The following is a 15,342-nucleotide window of genomic DNA, read 5'->3' on the forward strand; positions in this document are numbered from 1 at the left end:
GGTGCCCTGAACCCAGCACCATACTCCAGCACCAGGGCCCACACAGCAGGCAGAGTAGAGTGGCAAGAAAGTGGCTCCAATGGGCCCCAGGGGTCTCTGCAAATGACTGGAAGAGGGAACAGGGCAGCAAGAATAGTCTTTGGGCCTAAGTTTCTCAGCCAGAGGGGCCACGCGGGAGACCCTAGGAGGAGGATGGGGCAGCTTTCTTAGAACTACCATCCAACGGGAGGAAGCCAGTGTTCCATTCTACCCTGAGCACTAGGGCCCTCCCTACTGTCTTCGTTTATTTGCATCTTTTTGCATGTCATTTGTCATTTGCATAGGGTCTCATTTTATGTCAAATTCACAGTCTCTGCTTATTCCTCCCTATTTGGGTATAGGGAAAAGTGGACCTTCAGCTAAACCCCCCTTGGGGAATTTTAACTCTTAGTATACCACCAAGGTCATTTTGACTGAATTTTAATTTTTAAGCTCCTTTTCTGAGCAGCTTTAACTATTAATAAGGATTGATTATTTTATGACTTTTATCCTTTCACAGGGGTCTTCCAAAAACCAGAGAGAGATTTAAATTATTTTTTAATAGAATAAAGCTTGTTCTCTTACAATTACCACAACAATCCACTGGATTCTTTATAAGTCCAAAATACATCAATTACTGTATTGATCCATTGGATTCTTTGTAAATTCAAAACATATCCTAGATCTTAAAACCTTTTGCTATTTCATCCTCTTAGGAACTATTTTTCATCACCACTCATTAATTATTCTCAATCATGCTTTTTAAAAACAGAGACTAAAGTAATAAGAAAACGAAAGAATGATGGAATTGCCCGGGCAATTCAGTGGAGATATGAATCATTGCTATTCTACCACCTTTCAGCTTTCTTGTTGCTCTGTCTGAAACATTAGATATCTTTCAAGAAGGTATAAACAAGTCGGTCTGCAAATATTATCTTTGTTCATTTGTTTGTTTTAGCTTTCATCACACAAGATGAGAGTCCAGAATATTTCATTTTCCTACAAAAAAGAAAGAGAAAAAAACAGACATTTCACAGTTACTGAGGTATCAGTAGATGAATGCAATGTGAAGCAGGCTGTCTAGACTACAGTCATGATGGCACATGTGTGCTCAGTCACTCAGTCGTGTCCAACTCTTTGCAACCCCATGGACTGTAGCCTGCCAGGCTCCTCTGTCCATGGGATTTTCCAGGCAAGAACACTGGAGTGGGTTGCCATTTCCTTTTCCAGGGGATCTTCCCAACCCAGGGATCGAACCCAAGTTTCCTGTGGCCCCTGAATTGACAGGCAGATTCTTAACCACTGAGCCACTTCGGAAGCCTAAAGATGATGGTAAATTTATATATAAGCAAAGTTGAAGTCTATGAATCTTCAGATATCTTAGAAGAATTTTCTCAAATTCAAGAATTGCCCCCATTTCCCCAGAGAGTGGGGAGCTGGAGACCAGAGAGGAGTGGTTCTTTTTCAGGGTCACTCTGTTCTCGGTCTGTCCAGTTTCACAGCAATGGGTAACTCAGCCTGCCTTTATCATGGCGTATGGTAGGTGCTGCCCTGCAAGCTGGAACAGGGCTGGCCCTAGGAGTAAGGAGGCTGTCCAAATCCCCACTCCTGAGACCTGGCACTCGCCCAGCTCATCTGCCACCCTTCCTCGGGCCTTGGGGCCCTTGAAGCTGTGGTTTTCCTCTGGGTGGTGACTCAGTGCCCAATGCCTGCCCTGCATATGAACCTCCCCTTCCTTGGGCCTCACTGACCGCCCTGAACCAGAGGCAGCTGTGGTTTCCCCTAAAACAGCAACCACAAACTGCCAAGCCCACCCCACCTACCCTCCACTACCCACTCCACCCCTCAGGGCCCTAGACCTAACCTTGGGGTGCCAAAGGAAAAAGAACAGAAGGGAGGCTGCAGACTCCCGTGAGACGTGGAGTTTATGATGAGCTTTGCCTTTTATAGCTTGAGTGTCAAAGATATATCCATTTCAAAGATGGGGAGAATAAGGCCAAAATGTTTTAGGGGCTTCTTTCAAATCAATCTATTCATTCCTTCAACTAGCATTCCTCAAAAGCCCACAAGAACACAGGAGAGTAGACGCTGAGATGTGATGCCCACATTTCCCTTCAGGGAAGGACTTGGTGTCTGGGGGCAGGGCAGGAGGACTGTAGCTGTCAGCCCATCCAGGGATCACTTCAGCTGCAGATACTTGCTTTACCCTGGGCCATGCCCTTCTCTGGGTGATCTGTATCCAAAGACTAATCTAGCTGGGGTGCAAAGGCCCAGCTATTTCAGCTCAGTGTGGGACTGTGAGGGGCCGTTCCATGCCAAGCTCCCAGTGAGGAGCCCAGGCTGGGTGGGGCCTGCAGTACAGTTCAGCTTCTCCGTCTGCTCAGTGCTGCCTCTTCCCCCTCCCTTCTACATGCATCAATCTCCAGAGCTCTCCCTGAAGAACATCCAGCATGCTACCCTTTGAGCCACAGTCTGCTTCCTGGAGAACCCACCCTGCAATACTTAACTTTCAAAGAGCTGCCAGCCCAGGGGCAGAGAGACAAGTAAGCAACCAAAGTGCAGGAAGGATGGCCCCAGGGGGGACGCAGCCAGCAAAGGCCCCGAAACAGGCTTCGGTGCACAGGCAGAGAGGGTCTGGGAGGCCCTGGCTAACAGCACTGAGGCCAGAGCCTAAGTGCCTCTCACCACCTGAAAGCTGCAGCACAGACCCTTGGTTTGGAGGAGGGACACCTACCTACTACAATTTTCTCTGACCTAATCTGTCCCTGTAAGAAACAACCCCCAAGGTGGCCCTCTCCCAACTTTCTTCCTCAAATACATACTCTAACTGTGGGTCGAGGTGTCTCCAGGGCCTTGTGACCAGCCAGGGGCAGCTGCAGAGCTCTGGGGCTACTCACGGGAGCTGTTCTGTATCTTGAGGGCTCAGAAAGGAGAGCAGACCCTTAGGTCAAGCAAAGGAACCCTAGGATTGTGAGGAACACAACTTGGTTCCAATCCCACAAACAGAAACATGGCCAAGAGAGCAAGCAAGCTCCTCTCACTGTGGGCACATTCCCACAGTACGGTCCAGCCTGCATCTTGCCATGCATCTGGTGATGAGAAACTGTGACCCTGTGTCCCCTCCAACCAGAGGTCCCAGAGCTGATAATTTAGATAATCAGGAAGGTCTTCCTTCCCTGGAGTCTTTCCTCCGTCTTCCCCAGGGCCTTCCTCAAGAGTCCTATTCTGGCTTTAGGGGCTGTGGAATCTGTGCCATTCTGCCCGAGGCTGATTCTCAGCATAAATAATCCACCCCTTGGCTCCCTAATCTGATCCAAAGTCATTGTGGGATCTTGGGAACATTCCTCTGCCAGGGACCTCATTTTTCCATCTGTCTGACACAGGGTCAGGAGAGGAAGTCTTTCAGCTTCCTGACTGCCCTGACATTTGTGACCCAGTAGTAAATCAAGTTTATCAAAACCATGATCCTGTGCCTGCCCCCCACCCATCCCCTTTGTCTCCCCACCCACCCTCCAACTTTCCCAGGCCCAGCGTCTGCCACTGCCCCTTTCCTGACCTTTCACCTCTCCTGGGACTGATAAGAGATGAGAGGGTTTGAAGTCAGCCTTGCTTCCCATCTGACCATAAACGATGCTCAGAGGAGGTGCCGGTCACTACGTGCAGAGAAGCAGCTACAACAAGCCAGTGTTCTGGGAACTCCTGGAAATCATGTTGGAGAAATGCTTCCCTGGTAATGAACTGGATTGAAGAGTCCAGGGTGGGAAACAGCCAGTTCAAGGCTGTACTTGAACACGTGGATTTGGGACTTTCCCTGGTGGCTCCTACGGTAAAGCATCTGCCTGCAATGTGGGAGACCCGGGTTCAATTCCTGGGTCGGGAAGATCCCCTGGAGAAGGAAATGGCAATCCACTCCAGCACTCTTGTCTGGAAAATCCCATGGACGGAGGAGCCTGATTGGCTACAGTCCATGGGGTCGCAAAGAGTTGGACACAACTGAGCGACTTCACTTTACTTCACTTCCCTTGCAGCAGAGAAGTCAGAAAAAGTGCTGTTCATGCCAGACTCCTTTGTTATGAACAAGGATGACTCATCACAGATAATCTCTGCTCAGAGTGTACCATGGGCCCCACCATCCCCCACAAGGAGGACCAGTGGGAGGGGACAGAAATGGACTGGGCACAGGCGGTGGCTTTGAATCTAGTCCAGGATGAAGGGAAACCACGCCAAGAGAGTTTAGCCAGGCCGCAGCTGCACCAACCCTGCCCCTGAGACAGCACTGGAGAGGAATGGAACCCAGCCATCCATTCTTCTCGGCCAAGCCCAACTTAGGTTTGGTTGTGAACGTTTCTAAGGGAGTTAGTGGCAAGCTATGGGGGCTCAGTCTGCAACCAGGACCAGGGATCAGTCTATGACCAGGGTCAGTGCTCAGAGTACCGCCAGAATGAGAACTGAGCCTTGATGACATGAAGGGCCCTCACATTAATCTCCCTCCAGGTGGGGCTCGGAGCCAGGTAAGTTGTGGGAAGTCTGGGGTGGAAGGGAGGGTCTCTGTTTTCCTGTGTACGACATGGGGGTTTTTATTTCTGCCCTGCCTGATAACCAGAATCTAAACTATATGACAGCTTCATGCTTTACGAAACACCATCCCTTTTGACCCTCACAAGAACCCTTATCCATACCTGCCTCGCAGGGTGAGAATGCACTTTAGGAGATGGCTGAAAAGACGGGTGGGGTTGTTTGCTCAGTTTTTTTTCTTTGCATAGATTATGAATCTTTTTTTTTTTTTTTAATTTGGCTGTATTGGTTCTTAGTTGCAGCTGCAGCATGTGGGATCTTTCCTTGCAGCATGCAGGCTCTCCAGTACGAGGGCTCAGTAGTTGTGATGCGTGAGCTTACTTCCCCAACTGGGGATTGAACCAAGTTCCCTGCATTGGAAGGCAGATTCTTAACCACTGGACCACCAGGGAAGTTCCCCGATTGCTGTTTTAAAAGAATTCAGAGGATGGGAGCATCTCAAAAGGGAAGGCCCTTACTGTTATCATGGTTTCTCTTCATCTGTCTTTCAGTTAATTTTTATCTTCCCAAACTCATGTGCAAAAAATGTTTGCAGAGTCAAACTGTGCTAAAGTGTTAGAACAAAGACAGCACTCTCCTATGTCACTGCTCTTTTGAAGTGACCACTTCAACTCATTCAGTTATTTAGGAGACAAAAATCAGAAGACAAAAATCTCTGCAAGGAGATGAAACCAGTCAATCCTAAAGGAAATCAATCCTGAATATCCATTGGAGGGACTGATGCTGAGGCTGAAGCTACAATACTTTGGCTGCCTGATGCAAAGAACTGACTCATTGGAAAGGACCCTGATGCTGGGAAAGACTGAAGGCAGGAGGAGAAGGGGATGACAGAGGATGAGATGGTTGCATGGCATCATCAACTCGATGGACATGAGTTTGAGCAAGCTCTGGGAGATGGTGAAGGACAGGGAAGCCTGGCGTGCTGCAGTCCATGGGGTTGCAGAAGGTCAGACATGACTGAGCAACTGAAAAACAACAACAAAATAAAGCATTTATTGCTATTATTTCTATCTCAGAGAAGTCCAGTTTAGATACCATCTCTTGGCATTCCTCTCCTGACAGATGAGATTCACTTACACTCTTTCCTCTCCTTTTGATATCATAACACCACATTTATTGGTTACATTCACAATCAGTAAATAGTGCTCACTGCTAAGCCAAGTAATATGCTGTCCTTTCCTTTCTTCATACCTTTCTTTTCCTTTCTTCATAAATACCTTTCCTTGCTTTGTAAACTTTTCTTCTTCAGAATTGTTGACTCGTTTTTTCATTTGCTTTTTTTTTTCCTTTCGACACATGCCACACCCTGCAAAAGTCCTGTAAAATGATTCTCAATACACATTTTCACTATAATTCCTTATTTTTTTCACTCTGAGATACCCCTCCTGGAGCCCCTGGTTTTCCTGCCTCCATCTGAACTAACAGCTCTAGATCAGCCCCACAGCTGTCATCCTGTGCTTCTTCCCTTAATGATCTCTGTTTTTCCTGCATTCTATTTCTTCTTCTTTTTCTTCACAACAAAGACCACACCATTTATTTACAAAGGCCAGTGTGGGAGTTGGGAGAGGTAGGGAGGGAAAGCCACACAGACATCCTTCTGGATTGCTTGGGACCCTTTCCCACTTGGAGAAAATTCCATTCTTCTTGCCTCCATATTCTCAGTAGTGGGTCCTTATTTCTTCTTTCTTGGTTTATGCCCTTCTGTGAGCTGGAGCACATCCTCCAGTAGCTTCCTGAGGAAGCTTGCATGTGAGATAAAGTTTTTCAAACCTTGTCTATCTGAAAATATCTACATTCTCTTCTCACACTCTATTGATACCTTGGATGGGTATATAATTCTCAGTTGAAAACAATTTTCCTTCAGCATCTTTAAGGCATTGCTTTGAGGACTTCTGGCTTCAAATATTGCTATTAAGAGATCTGATGCCGACCTGATTCCTGATCCTTTGTATAAGATCTGGTGTCACTTTCTGGAAGCTTCTACAGTCTGATCCAAAGAAATGAAGTCCCTTTGCAGGAGTGAAACAGAGTAAGGCTCTGTGGGGCTCCCAGGCAAGGAGGATTTTCTGTCCCTCATTTCTTGTAGGCAAGACTCCAGCCTTCATGACCTTCTCTGAGTTCCAAAGGGCAAATTTGTACAGTTGCTAATCAAGAGAGGAAGCCAAGAAACCACCTGAAGCCAGATTAAAGGGACCACAGAAGCTCTTCCATATTAGACCTGACCACTTGAGATGGGATTAAAGGAGTACAGGCCCTACACACACCCTAATCTTGTTAGATATCCCACTTTTGAATCACTGTTATAAACCCTTCATCAGATCCTCTCAGGTTGGGACACAGTTTTTCAAGGCAGAAGCTTGGTGTGTCCTCCTTTGCTGGTAAAGTAATAAAGTTATCCTTTTCTACTTCAAAATTGTCTCCCAGATTGGATTTGGCATCAGTGTACAGAGAGGCCAAGTTTTTGGTGACTGGAGTAGTATTTGAGGCTAGTCTCTGAAGTTTGTTCTGATCTCAGGAGGGTTTTTCTCAATTAGCTCTTTGCTTCTCTCTACAAACTTCTAGTTGGTCTAATTTTTAGCTAGCTTTTCTCAAAGCACTACCAGACTTAATTGCTTACCACCAATATCTCCATTGTTTTGAGAGCACCGACATGCTTGAATTTCCCCCCACTCTGTGCAAATAAAGCCAGTTCCCTTGAGGAGAGCATCAGAGTTTTTATGGACTTCCTCTGTCTTTGTACAAAACCTCTGTACCACTGCTCTGAAACTAGTGTCTTGGAGTGCTATCCCTGCTTTATAAGGATGCTGGGTTGGGGCAGTAGCCTTTGGTCTTCTAAACTAGCCTGTCCTAGAATGCAACCTCCCCTCTATAAGTGAGAGAGTCAAGGCCTCAGTATCCTCTGGCTTCCATGACTAGGGTAGACATTCCACTGTGAATTGGAAATGGGTTGAGGAAAAAGGCCCCAGGCTTCTCAGCTACTCTTACCTGGAATACACCTCAACACAGAGGTGAGGGAGATGAGACATGCTGGTGGCCTGCCACTCCCAGGGAGATCCTGCACATCTAAGCTGGGCACTGGGGATAGAGGGAACCCTGTGTTCTTCACTGCAGCTGCCTAGAGTGGAGCTTTTTTCCCAATGACCTGGGAGGGGAGAGAGAAAGCAGGGATCTAACTCTTCTTACTGTTAGCAAAAGCTCAGCCTCTCTGTACATTGGTGCCACCAAATCAAATCTCAGAGACATTCCCCTTTTCTGTTGCTTTGGCCTCTCTCACATGTTAAAGACTTCCCTCAAATGTCTGAAAACTAGCTCTCTATTTGGCGGCTGACATCCCATCCTGAAGGCATACTCATAGCAACTGGAGATCACTTTCCATGGAGAAGAAAGAGGGCCAACCTTGGAGGTGGCCACACCTGGCTAAAAACCCATCTCCACATTTTTCACTCCAAATGGGTAAATCCTCCATGCATCATCTTTCCTCTTAGTAAAATAAAAATAATAATATACCTGCTGATTATACATAAGTGCTTGGCACACCACAGGTCCTCAGGAAATGTTCATATCCCAGCCTCCCCGATTCAGAGGCTGATCTAAGACACCTCAATCCTTATAATCTACACTGACATTGGTATGCACTTCTCTTCCTTCTCTCTCTCCTTCCCTATTAACAGCATATGCTTGTGATCATGCCTCTACTAACCATGGAGGGACAGCCCATCCTCATAATGACATTGCCACCATGCTGCCTTAAAGCAAATTTTGGTGTCAGATGGACCTGGGAGTTAACAGATATGATGTAAAATCAGATTCTGAGCCTTGAGTTAATGGATATGATGCAAAATTAGATTCACCCAGTGTCCCCAAGCCTTGGGTGAGACCCCTAAATATTTACTACAATCAAAAAGATAAGACAGGAACAGGATAATCTGAGGGACTCAGAACCCACCCAAGAGGAAGACCCTCAGTGACAACTGGCATCTGGACTTCAGAGAAGAGGTTCCTTTCTGCCTAGAGCAAAGAGGGAGTGAGTCTTCAAGTCTTCCAATAGACTGGAGACACGGTTTTTCAGAACAGCTGTGAACTTCATGTACCACACCCCATCCCCACATTACCGTGCCTCCCACTTCCCTCCAGCTCCTTCCTGCTGTGCCCATTTTGCTGCTCAAGCCCAGGCCGTGGCTCTATTTCCTGGAGGGCACCGTCTCCCAAGGCCTTGAAGCAGGAGGAGACAGGGATAGACTCCCTTAGGCCAGCAGCGGGAGTCTTGGCCTCCACCCGAGAATCTGTGTGTTCTTGCCTCCCTCAGAACATTCTGCACCAGGCATCTGACTTCAAAGGCTCCCGGAGCTGGGCCTGGCCCTCTTCCTTCAGCTATCTATCTGATCCTGCCATGGTGGGTGCTCAAGCCTGAAGTCCCAGGGCCCAGGATAAGAGCTTGGCCAGCCCCATGCTGTAGCCAGTGCCCTCTAGAAAGGGCATTCTACACACAGAGTTCTACACACGTGAACCTTCTGCTGGGAATGTGTGCCTCCAGGCCTACACACAGCACACTGGGGTGGCCGGTCACCTGAGCAGAACCAGCATATGCGGTGCTCAGGGCTTTTCTTGCACTCCCGTGACCCCATCCTTCATCTGTCACCTCTCCCGCATTTCTGAGGGGGCGAATGAGCACATACGCTAAGACACACCTGGGAAACTCGACACCCCTCCATCTAATGGGCCTCAAGGGGCACCTCCAATCAAACAGCTCCCAGAATGCTTCCCCTCCTGCAGCTAGCTGGAATAAAAGGCAACAGCTGCCAAGTGTCCAATAATAAAGCTGTGGGAGTCTAGGGGATGGAGCCATTTTAAAAGGATGGACATGAAAGTGTTCTCTAGCTTGATCTGGGTTGCATATTATAGGCTCTAATTCAATTAAAAAATCGTCACTGGCCCTAGCCCCTCAAACTCGGCAGAGACTAGACAGGCCAAGCGGAGAGCAGGAGACAGGTGAGAGAACCATTAAGGGGGCCAGGTCTGGAGGCTGGTGGATGGCAGTGGGAAGTTGCAGTGGACGTGGGCTGGAGCCCTTGTCAAGAAAAAGGGCCAAGGCTGGGGACTACAGAATGTCAGAGACAGAGGGGATCAAGAGTGAGAGTTGTGAGGTGTGAGGGCCAGGGAAGCCCTCTCTTTCGGGAGATCAGGGTGCTCTGGGGAGTCCTGGTGTCCACACAGGTGATGGGGACGGGGGGCAGCGGTTTGTTGGCTTCTCCTAGGTTCTGATTGAGTGGGGACTCCATGATGGGAAGCTGGAAGGTCCAGGGCTCTAGAAAATATTCAGCTTTCTGAAAAAGGTGACCTCAGATAGTCCAGCAGTGGCCAGTTCACAGGTCCAAGGCCTCCAACATTGCTAATGCCTGGTTTCCCCAAAGCAGTCTAAGCAGAATCACAGAACAAACCTAGAGCCCAGCCCAGGCTAGGCAGGGTCAGCCGCATCATCTGTGTGGCCTAAACCCCTGTGTTTGCTGGACATGTGTGGTGGAAAGGTGGACACGAAGTGCTCCATCAATGAGAGGGCTGAATCTAGACCACCCATTAGGCTAGGCAGGAGCCCTCTCCGCATCTCTGGTCTTCTGGCATCTGCTCCCAGCATAAGAGGCTCACTACCTCACATTTTTCATTCCATTTCCATAATTCCTAAGTTCCAGGTTGTTTGCCCCTTGGGGTTGAACTCTGCCACCAGGAGATTCCTCAGAAGTCTGGGATATACCGGTCTCCCCAGGCTGCTCCTCCCTGTCCATCCAGTCTGGTACAGCGTGCTGGCTCTTCTCTGGCTATTAGGCAGTGGGGGCCCTGAAAGGATCTTGGCCCTTCAGGTAGTCTCAGCAAGAAGGAGGAACAATCTCCTCCTTTGACCTGCATGCTTTGCCACTATTAATTCAGCCCAAACTTTGGGGGAAGCGAAGTGCCTTGTTGTATGTTCACTTCAACTCATAAGGGAGAAAGTTCTCATTTCATAGGCACGTGCCTTGGTTTCCCACAGCCAACTGCTGTTGGCCCCAGGCCCTGTCCCGTTGGGCCTCTGCTCACCTTATTCCCTTCTACCCACTACTGTAAGTTTGTGCCTTTGGTGAGTCACTTCACCTTCCCCAGCTTCAGTTTACTCACCACTAAGATGGGGATGGTGGCAGTGCGCGCCTCACAGGATGACAGATGAAGTACAAGTCATGTGTGCCTAGCACACAGGGCTCAGCACAGGTGAGTCTCCTCACCCGGAAGCTTGTGAGAGGGGCGTGTTCACGGCCCAATACCTCTAACAGGCAGGTTCTCATCACGAGGTGGGGCTCCTTGGCTGCAGGCAGAGCTGTGGGGGCGGGGAAGAAGTTTGGCTCTTACTGCAGGATTCCTTTGGGAATTCTCCAGTCTAGTCTAGTCCAGGACTATCTTTGCTCCCTGATGACCTCAGAGCCCCTTCATCCTCATTCCTCTTTCAGAGCCACAGGAAAAGGGCATACTTTACTGTCTGCACTTTCTAACCAAGTGAGCAAGGCTCTGAGGCTCGGCTGCATGGGCATCCTCCCCTAATCCGGTCCTGGTGGCTGTCCCTCCCAGGGGGCTCAGGCGCTGCCTCTTGAATGCTGCAGACAGGGGTGCAAGTCCTCGCTCTCCCTGTGCCTTGGTCAGCCTGCTCTGTTAGAAAAGGCTTCCTTTCCCTCGTACCCCTCTTCCCTTGGAACTACCACCAGGGATGAATAAATGGAGAAAGCCTGACATGATCCGAGAAGCCCTTCCAGGCCCCTTACTTTTGCCAGGTGGGCTTTGTCTGCTTCCTGGTGAGATGTGAGACTGTTGGTCAAGGCTGTATCTGGGCAGAGGCGAAGCAGGGGTTAGCCCCGGGCCACCAGAAAAACCCATCCTGTCCTCAAGGGGCTGGCACTTGAGGCAACAGTGAAAGCCCCTGAAGCATCTTCAGGACACATTTAAAGTCACAAATTGCACAATTCAGTGCCTGAGCTTTCTAACTATTTCAAGGCCAGTGCTGGCCCCATCCACACTGGTAAGCCTCTCCCACCGACTCTGGCCTACCTGGACCCTTCCTCCTCAGACTAAAAGGGTTAGCTTTGGGCTTTACGGAATCTGGGTCAACTGCGCCTTCTGGCCTCAGGCCTTTGTACACACTGCACCCCAATCCTGCCATCCCTACTCTTTGCTAATGCCCACACCCTTAGAATTCAGCCCAGGTGGAATCTCCTCAGGGTTTCCCAGGTGGCTCAGATGGTAAAGAATCTGCCTGCAATGCAAGTTCAATTCCTGGGTTTGAGAAGATCCCCTGGACGGCATGGCAACCCACTCCAGCATTCTTGCCTGGACAGTCCCATGGACAGAGAAGCCTGGTAGGCTACACAGTCCGTGGTGTTGCAGACTCAGACACAGCGGAGAGACTAACGCTTTGGGAACTTCCTCTGAGGCCCTTCCTCACTCCTCAGACCACCCCTGCAGGCTGGGTGGACTGTTCTGCTGGGCTCCCTTGGCACCCTAAGCCTACTTACCTCCATCGCTTCCTCCCTCCCTGTTCCTTGATGATAGGGCTGGGCCTTTGGTCCACGACAGTGTGTGGAACACAGAATTTGAGAAATGAATGAATATGGGGAGGTTGTGCATGTAGGAGAGGAAGGCGTATGGAAACTCTCTGCACTTTCCACTCACTTTCCCTGTAAACTTAAAACCGCTCTAAAAAATGAAGTCTATTAATTTTTTAAAGAGATTTATGAATGAAGAAACATGATCAACCCTTGATTATGCAACATTAACTTGCAGAGGCCACAGGCTACTGTACTTGAGAGAAGTACCCCAGGGCGACTCGTCATCCCTTAGGGCAGCCCTTATCAGCCCTGCCAGCCCAGGTCTGAGCACACAGGTGGTGTGTTCTGACTGGTGGGATGACCAGTGTCCAATTCCCTGCCCATCCACCTGTGATGCAATGAGTTAAGGAGCCTGCAAAGTCATCTGAGGTTTGGACCGGGCCCTCCATTGTCTGTGTTATGGCTGCTGATCCATTCCTGGAATGTCAGGCTGGCTGGAGAACGGAGCAGGAACTAACCCCAAGGCTCACAAACCCTCCACATGTGCGTGACCTTGCAGGCTTTCTGCCCCTGACCTAGAGTATTCCTGCATCCCAAACCCCACAGTCTCTCCAGGAGCCCCAGAGGGACTGAGCTGGAAGGAAAAGGGATCGATAGACCAGAAGGGACAGTCCTGACTCCGGGATACCTACCATTCAATTTCTCAGTGTTCCTGTTCACCAGTCATAGACATGTGGCAACATAATGATGATTTTTTTTCCCCTAGAAATTCCGGCCTTGGCCACTGCCCCCTGGAGGTCCAGGAAGATCAGGGCAGGCTGCAGAAGCCTTTGGGGCCTCCACCCTGCCCCAGCACCCTACTGTCCCCAGCCACTGCTCACGTGACGTCCTGGAAGAGGCCACACAGAGGCTGCCACGTGGTCTCTCACACTCCGAGACCCAAGCCCTTTACCTCTGCTTCTCCAGTTGGTCTCTTTCTCTGGTCTTCGTCCAAAGCCCTGAGCCTGGGAGGCAGCGTGACTCATAGCCAGAACCAGGAGTTGCAGCCAGCCAGATCTTCCTCACTTAAAAGCTGTGGGACCTTGAGAAAGTGAAGCGATGCTTTCGAGCCTCAGTCTGTTCATCTGTCAAATGGGATGATACACTCTCCCTTAGGGATTGCTGTGAGGATTACATCATAAATGGTAGCTGTGACTTCACAGGACATGGCTTCTGAACAGTACTTCCTTCAGGTGCTCTGTGGCAGGGGGGCCACGCATCCTGGTTTTCCCAGGACAGTCCCACTTGATGCCTATTGTCCTGGCATATTTACTGCCCCTTTTCACTCTCAGAAGAGCCCGCCTTCGACAACAAGATGCATGGTCAGCCTACTCGTGCCTCTCTCTGTTCCCAGCTCAGGTCTAGGCTATGTGAGCAGCTTCATAACACTTTCTCCTTTCCCTTCTAAGAGGCCATGGCTTCGTATGCAGTTGGGAGGACTTTTATTTCCTTCTCTTTGAACTTCAGGTTATTATTATTTTTAATGGGGATACCAATGCCTATCTTGAAGGCTGCTTAGAGGATGAAATGAGATAAGGTAAGCAAAGCACGTATCTGGCACAGGTCAGGTGCTAGATAAACATGAGCACCCTTCCATGGCCTTCCCTCCCTGGTTCCCATCATGCCAGCTTCCTCTCCTCCCCCTACTATGGGGCTCCAGAGCTCAACTTCTCCACTACCAAAGAGAGTGGATTTCAGAAGCTCCCAGTGACATATGAGCCCCCAAGCCCTGATCTCTCCCCAAAATAAGATGATCTTCACCTCTACCCCCAAGCTCCCTGCAGGCTGAGGAGCATTCCAGCCTCTCCTTCCTGCGTGCATCCACGTGTTTCTGTGGGAGGCTTCCAAGCCAATCGCTATAGCCGGAAACCCTTCAGCCCTCATCTACCTTGCCCACACAAACAGAAGGCACCTTTGAACTCTCCCCCCCACCCTTTTCCAGGAATCCAGAGGCCCCAAAAGGAGTCTGCAGGTCCTCCAGTCCCAGTGACTTGCTATCTAGGCCAGCAGGCAAACAGTTACCATGTCACTGTAGCAGATAAAGCTGCCATGAGGCCAGCCTGTTACAGTAAGTAACTGACATACTCCTAGATCACACCTGGATTAGCAGCTGTCCTCCAAAGGCCCAGAAGTTCTCATCTCCCATCTGGCCCTTGCCCTCTCAGCCGCCTACTGTGATACTGCTGGCATTCCTTTGCTATTAGACAGCTAGCAGCTCTCCTGGCCTGCTCCTTGCCCTTGCCTTGCCCCAGGCAGCACCAAGCCTGCTTCGAATATTATGGAATATTTGGTTCCACCAGGAAGCTCTTGGTGTAAACAAGCTGTCAGTCACTGGGAGCTGACTCTAGGGCTCTTTGTTCAGAGGCAGTTGCGTGACATTTCGGATTTTCGTGCTGCCCAAGAAACCACAGTGTATGTATGAGGGAAGCTACAGGATGGGAAATGTACAGAAGCAGCTGCTAAATTGGGACTGAGAAAAGGTATCTGGTGGTGGTGATGGTGTGTGGCGGAGGGGGTGTTTCCACAGGTCCCAGGGAGGTAAACGCTAACGAGGATGGAAGTTCTGTTCTGCAGCAGCAGCAGTCTATTTGCAGGTGGCTTCAGGGCAGAAAGAGAAACTGGCTGGGTGACCTCCACTTTCCCATCTATAAAATGGAATTAAATATACTGGTTGATTCTATTATGAGGCTTTGTGTTTAGAGTTCAATGAAACTCTCGGCAGTATAAGGACCACACAACGCATACACATAACCCAGATATAATCCAGGGCTTCATATGGCTCAATCCTGCCATGTCAACACACCAGAGAAGCACACACTGGCAAAGACATTTAAAAGACCTAGTATTCGAGTGATTTCCAGTGGGGAGAGGAAAGTGGGGAGGGAAAAGATAGGGAGAGGGGATGAGGAGGTACAAACTGAAACTGTAACTCAGACTGCGACTTGGACTCATGGGCTTTTAACTGAGATCACTCCTGGTCTCAGGACTTAATGAAGTTCAAGTTCATGATGTCTCATCGCAGAAAGGATGCAGTGAGAGACAAAGTGATAGGTAAGAAGTATTTAGAGAGAAACACACTCTACAGAGTGTGGGCCATCTCAGAAGGCGAGAGCAGCACCAGGATATAGGGTTGTCAGTTTTTATAGGG

General features: G+C 49.3%; 1 protein-coding gene across 5 annotated transcripts in view; it reads right to left on the minus strand.

The window, feature by feature from the left end:
• Nucleotides 1-5,526: 5,526 nt before the first annotated feature.
• The window catches only part of PPCDC (phosphopantothenoylcysteine decarboxylase), a 41,335-nt gene continuing 31,519 nt past the window's right edge, over nucleotides 5,527-15,342 (minus strand). For all 5 annotated transcript variants that reach the window (XM_010843335.1, XM_010843333.1, XM_010843332.1 and 2 more), the window contains 2 exons: nucleotides 10,741-10,936; nucleotides 5,527-5,558 (listed from right to left, as the gene is read on the minus strand). In XM_010843335.1, coding sequence (XP_010841637.1) covers nucleotides 10,743-10,936 — 194 coding nt within the window. In that variant the 3' untranslated portion in view covers nucleotides 5,527-5,558; nucleotides 10,741-10,742. The remainder of the gene's footprint in view (nucleotides 5,559-10,740; nucleotides 10,937-15,342) is intronic.

The sequence above is a fragment of the Bison bison genome, unplaced genomic scaffold, assembly GCF_000754665.1.
Source record: "Bison bison bison isolate TAMUID 2011002044 unplaced genomic scaffold, Bison_UMD1.0 scf7180017864181, whole genome shotgun sequence".
NCBI lineage: Eukaryota > Metazoa > Chordata > Mammalia > Artiodactyla > Bovidae > Bison > Bison bison.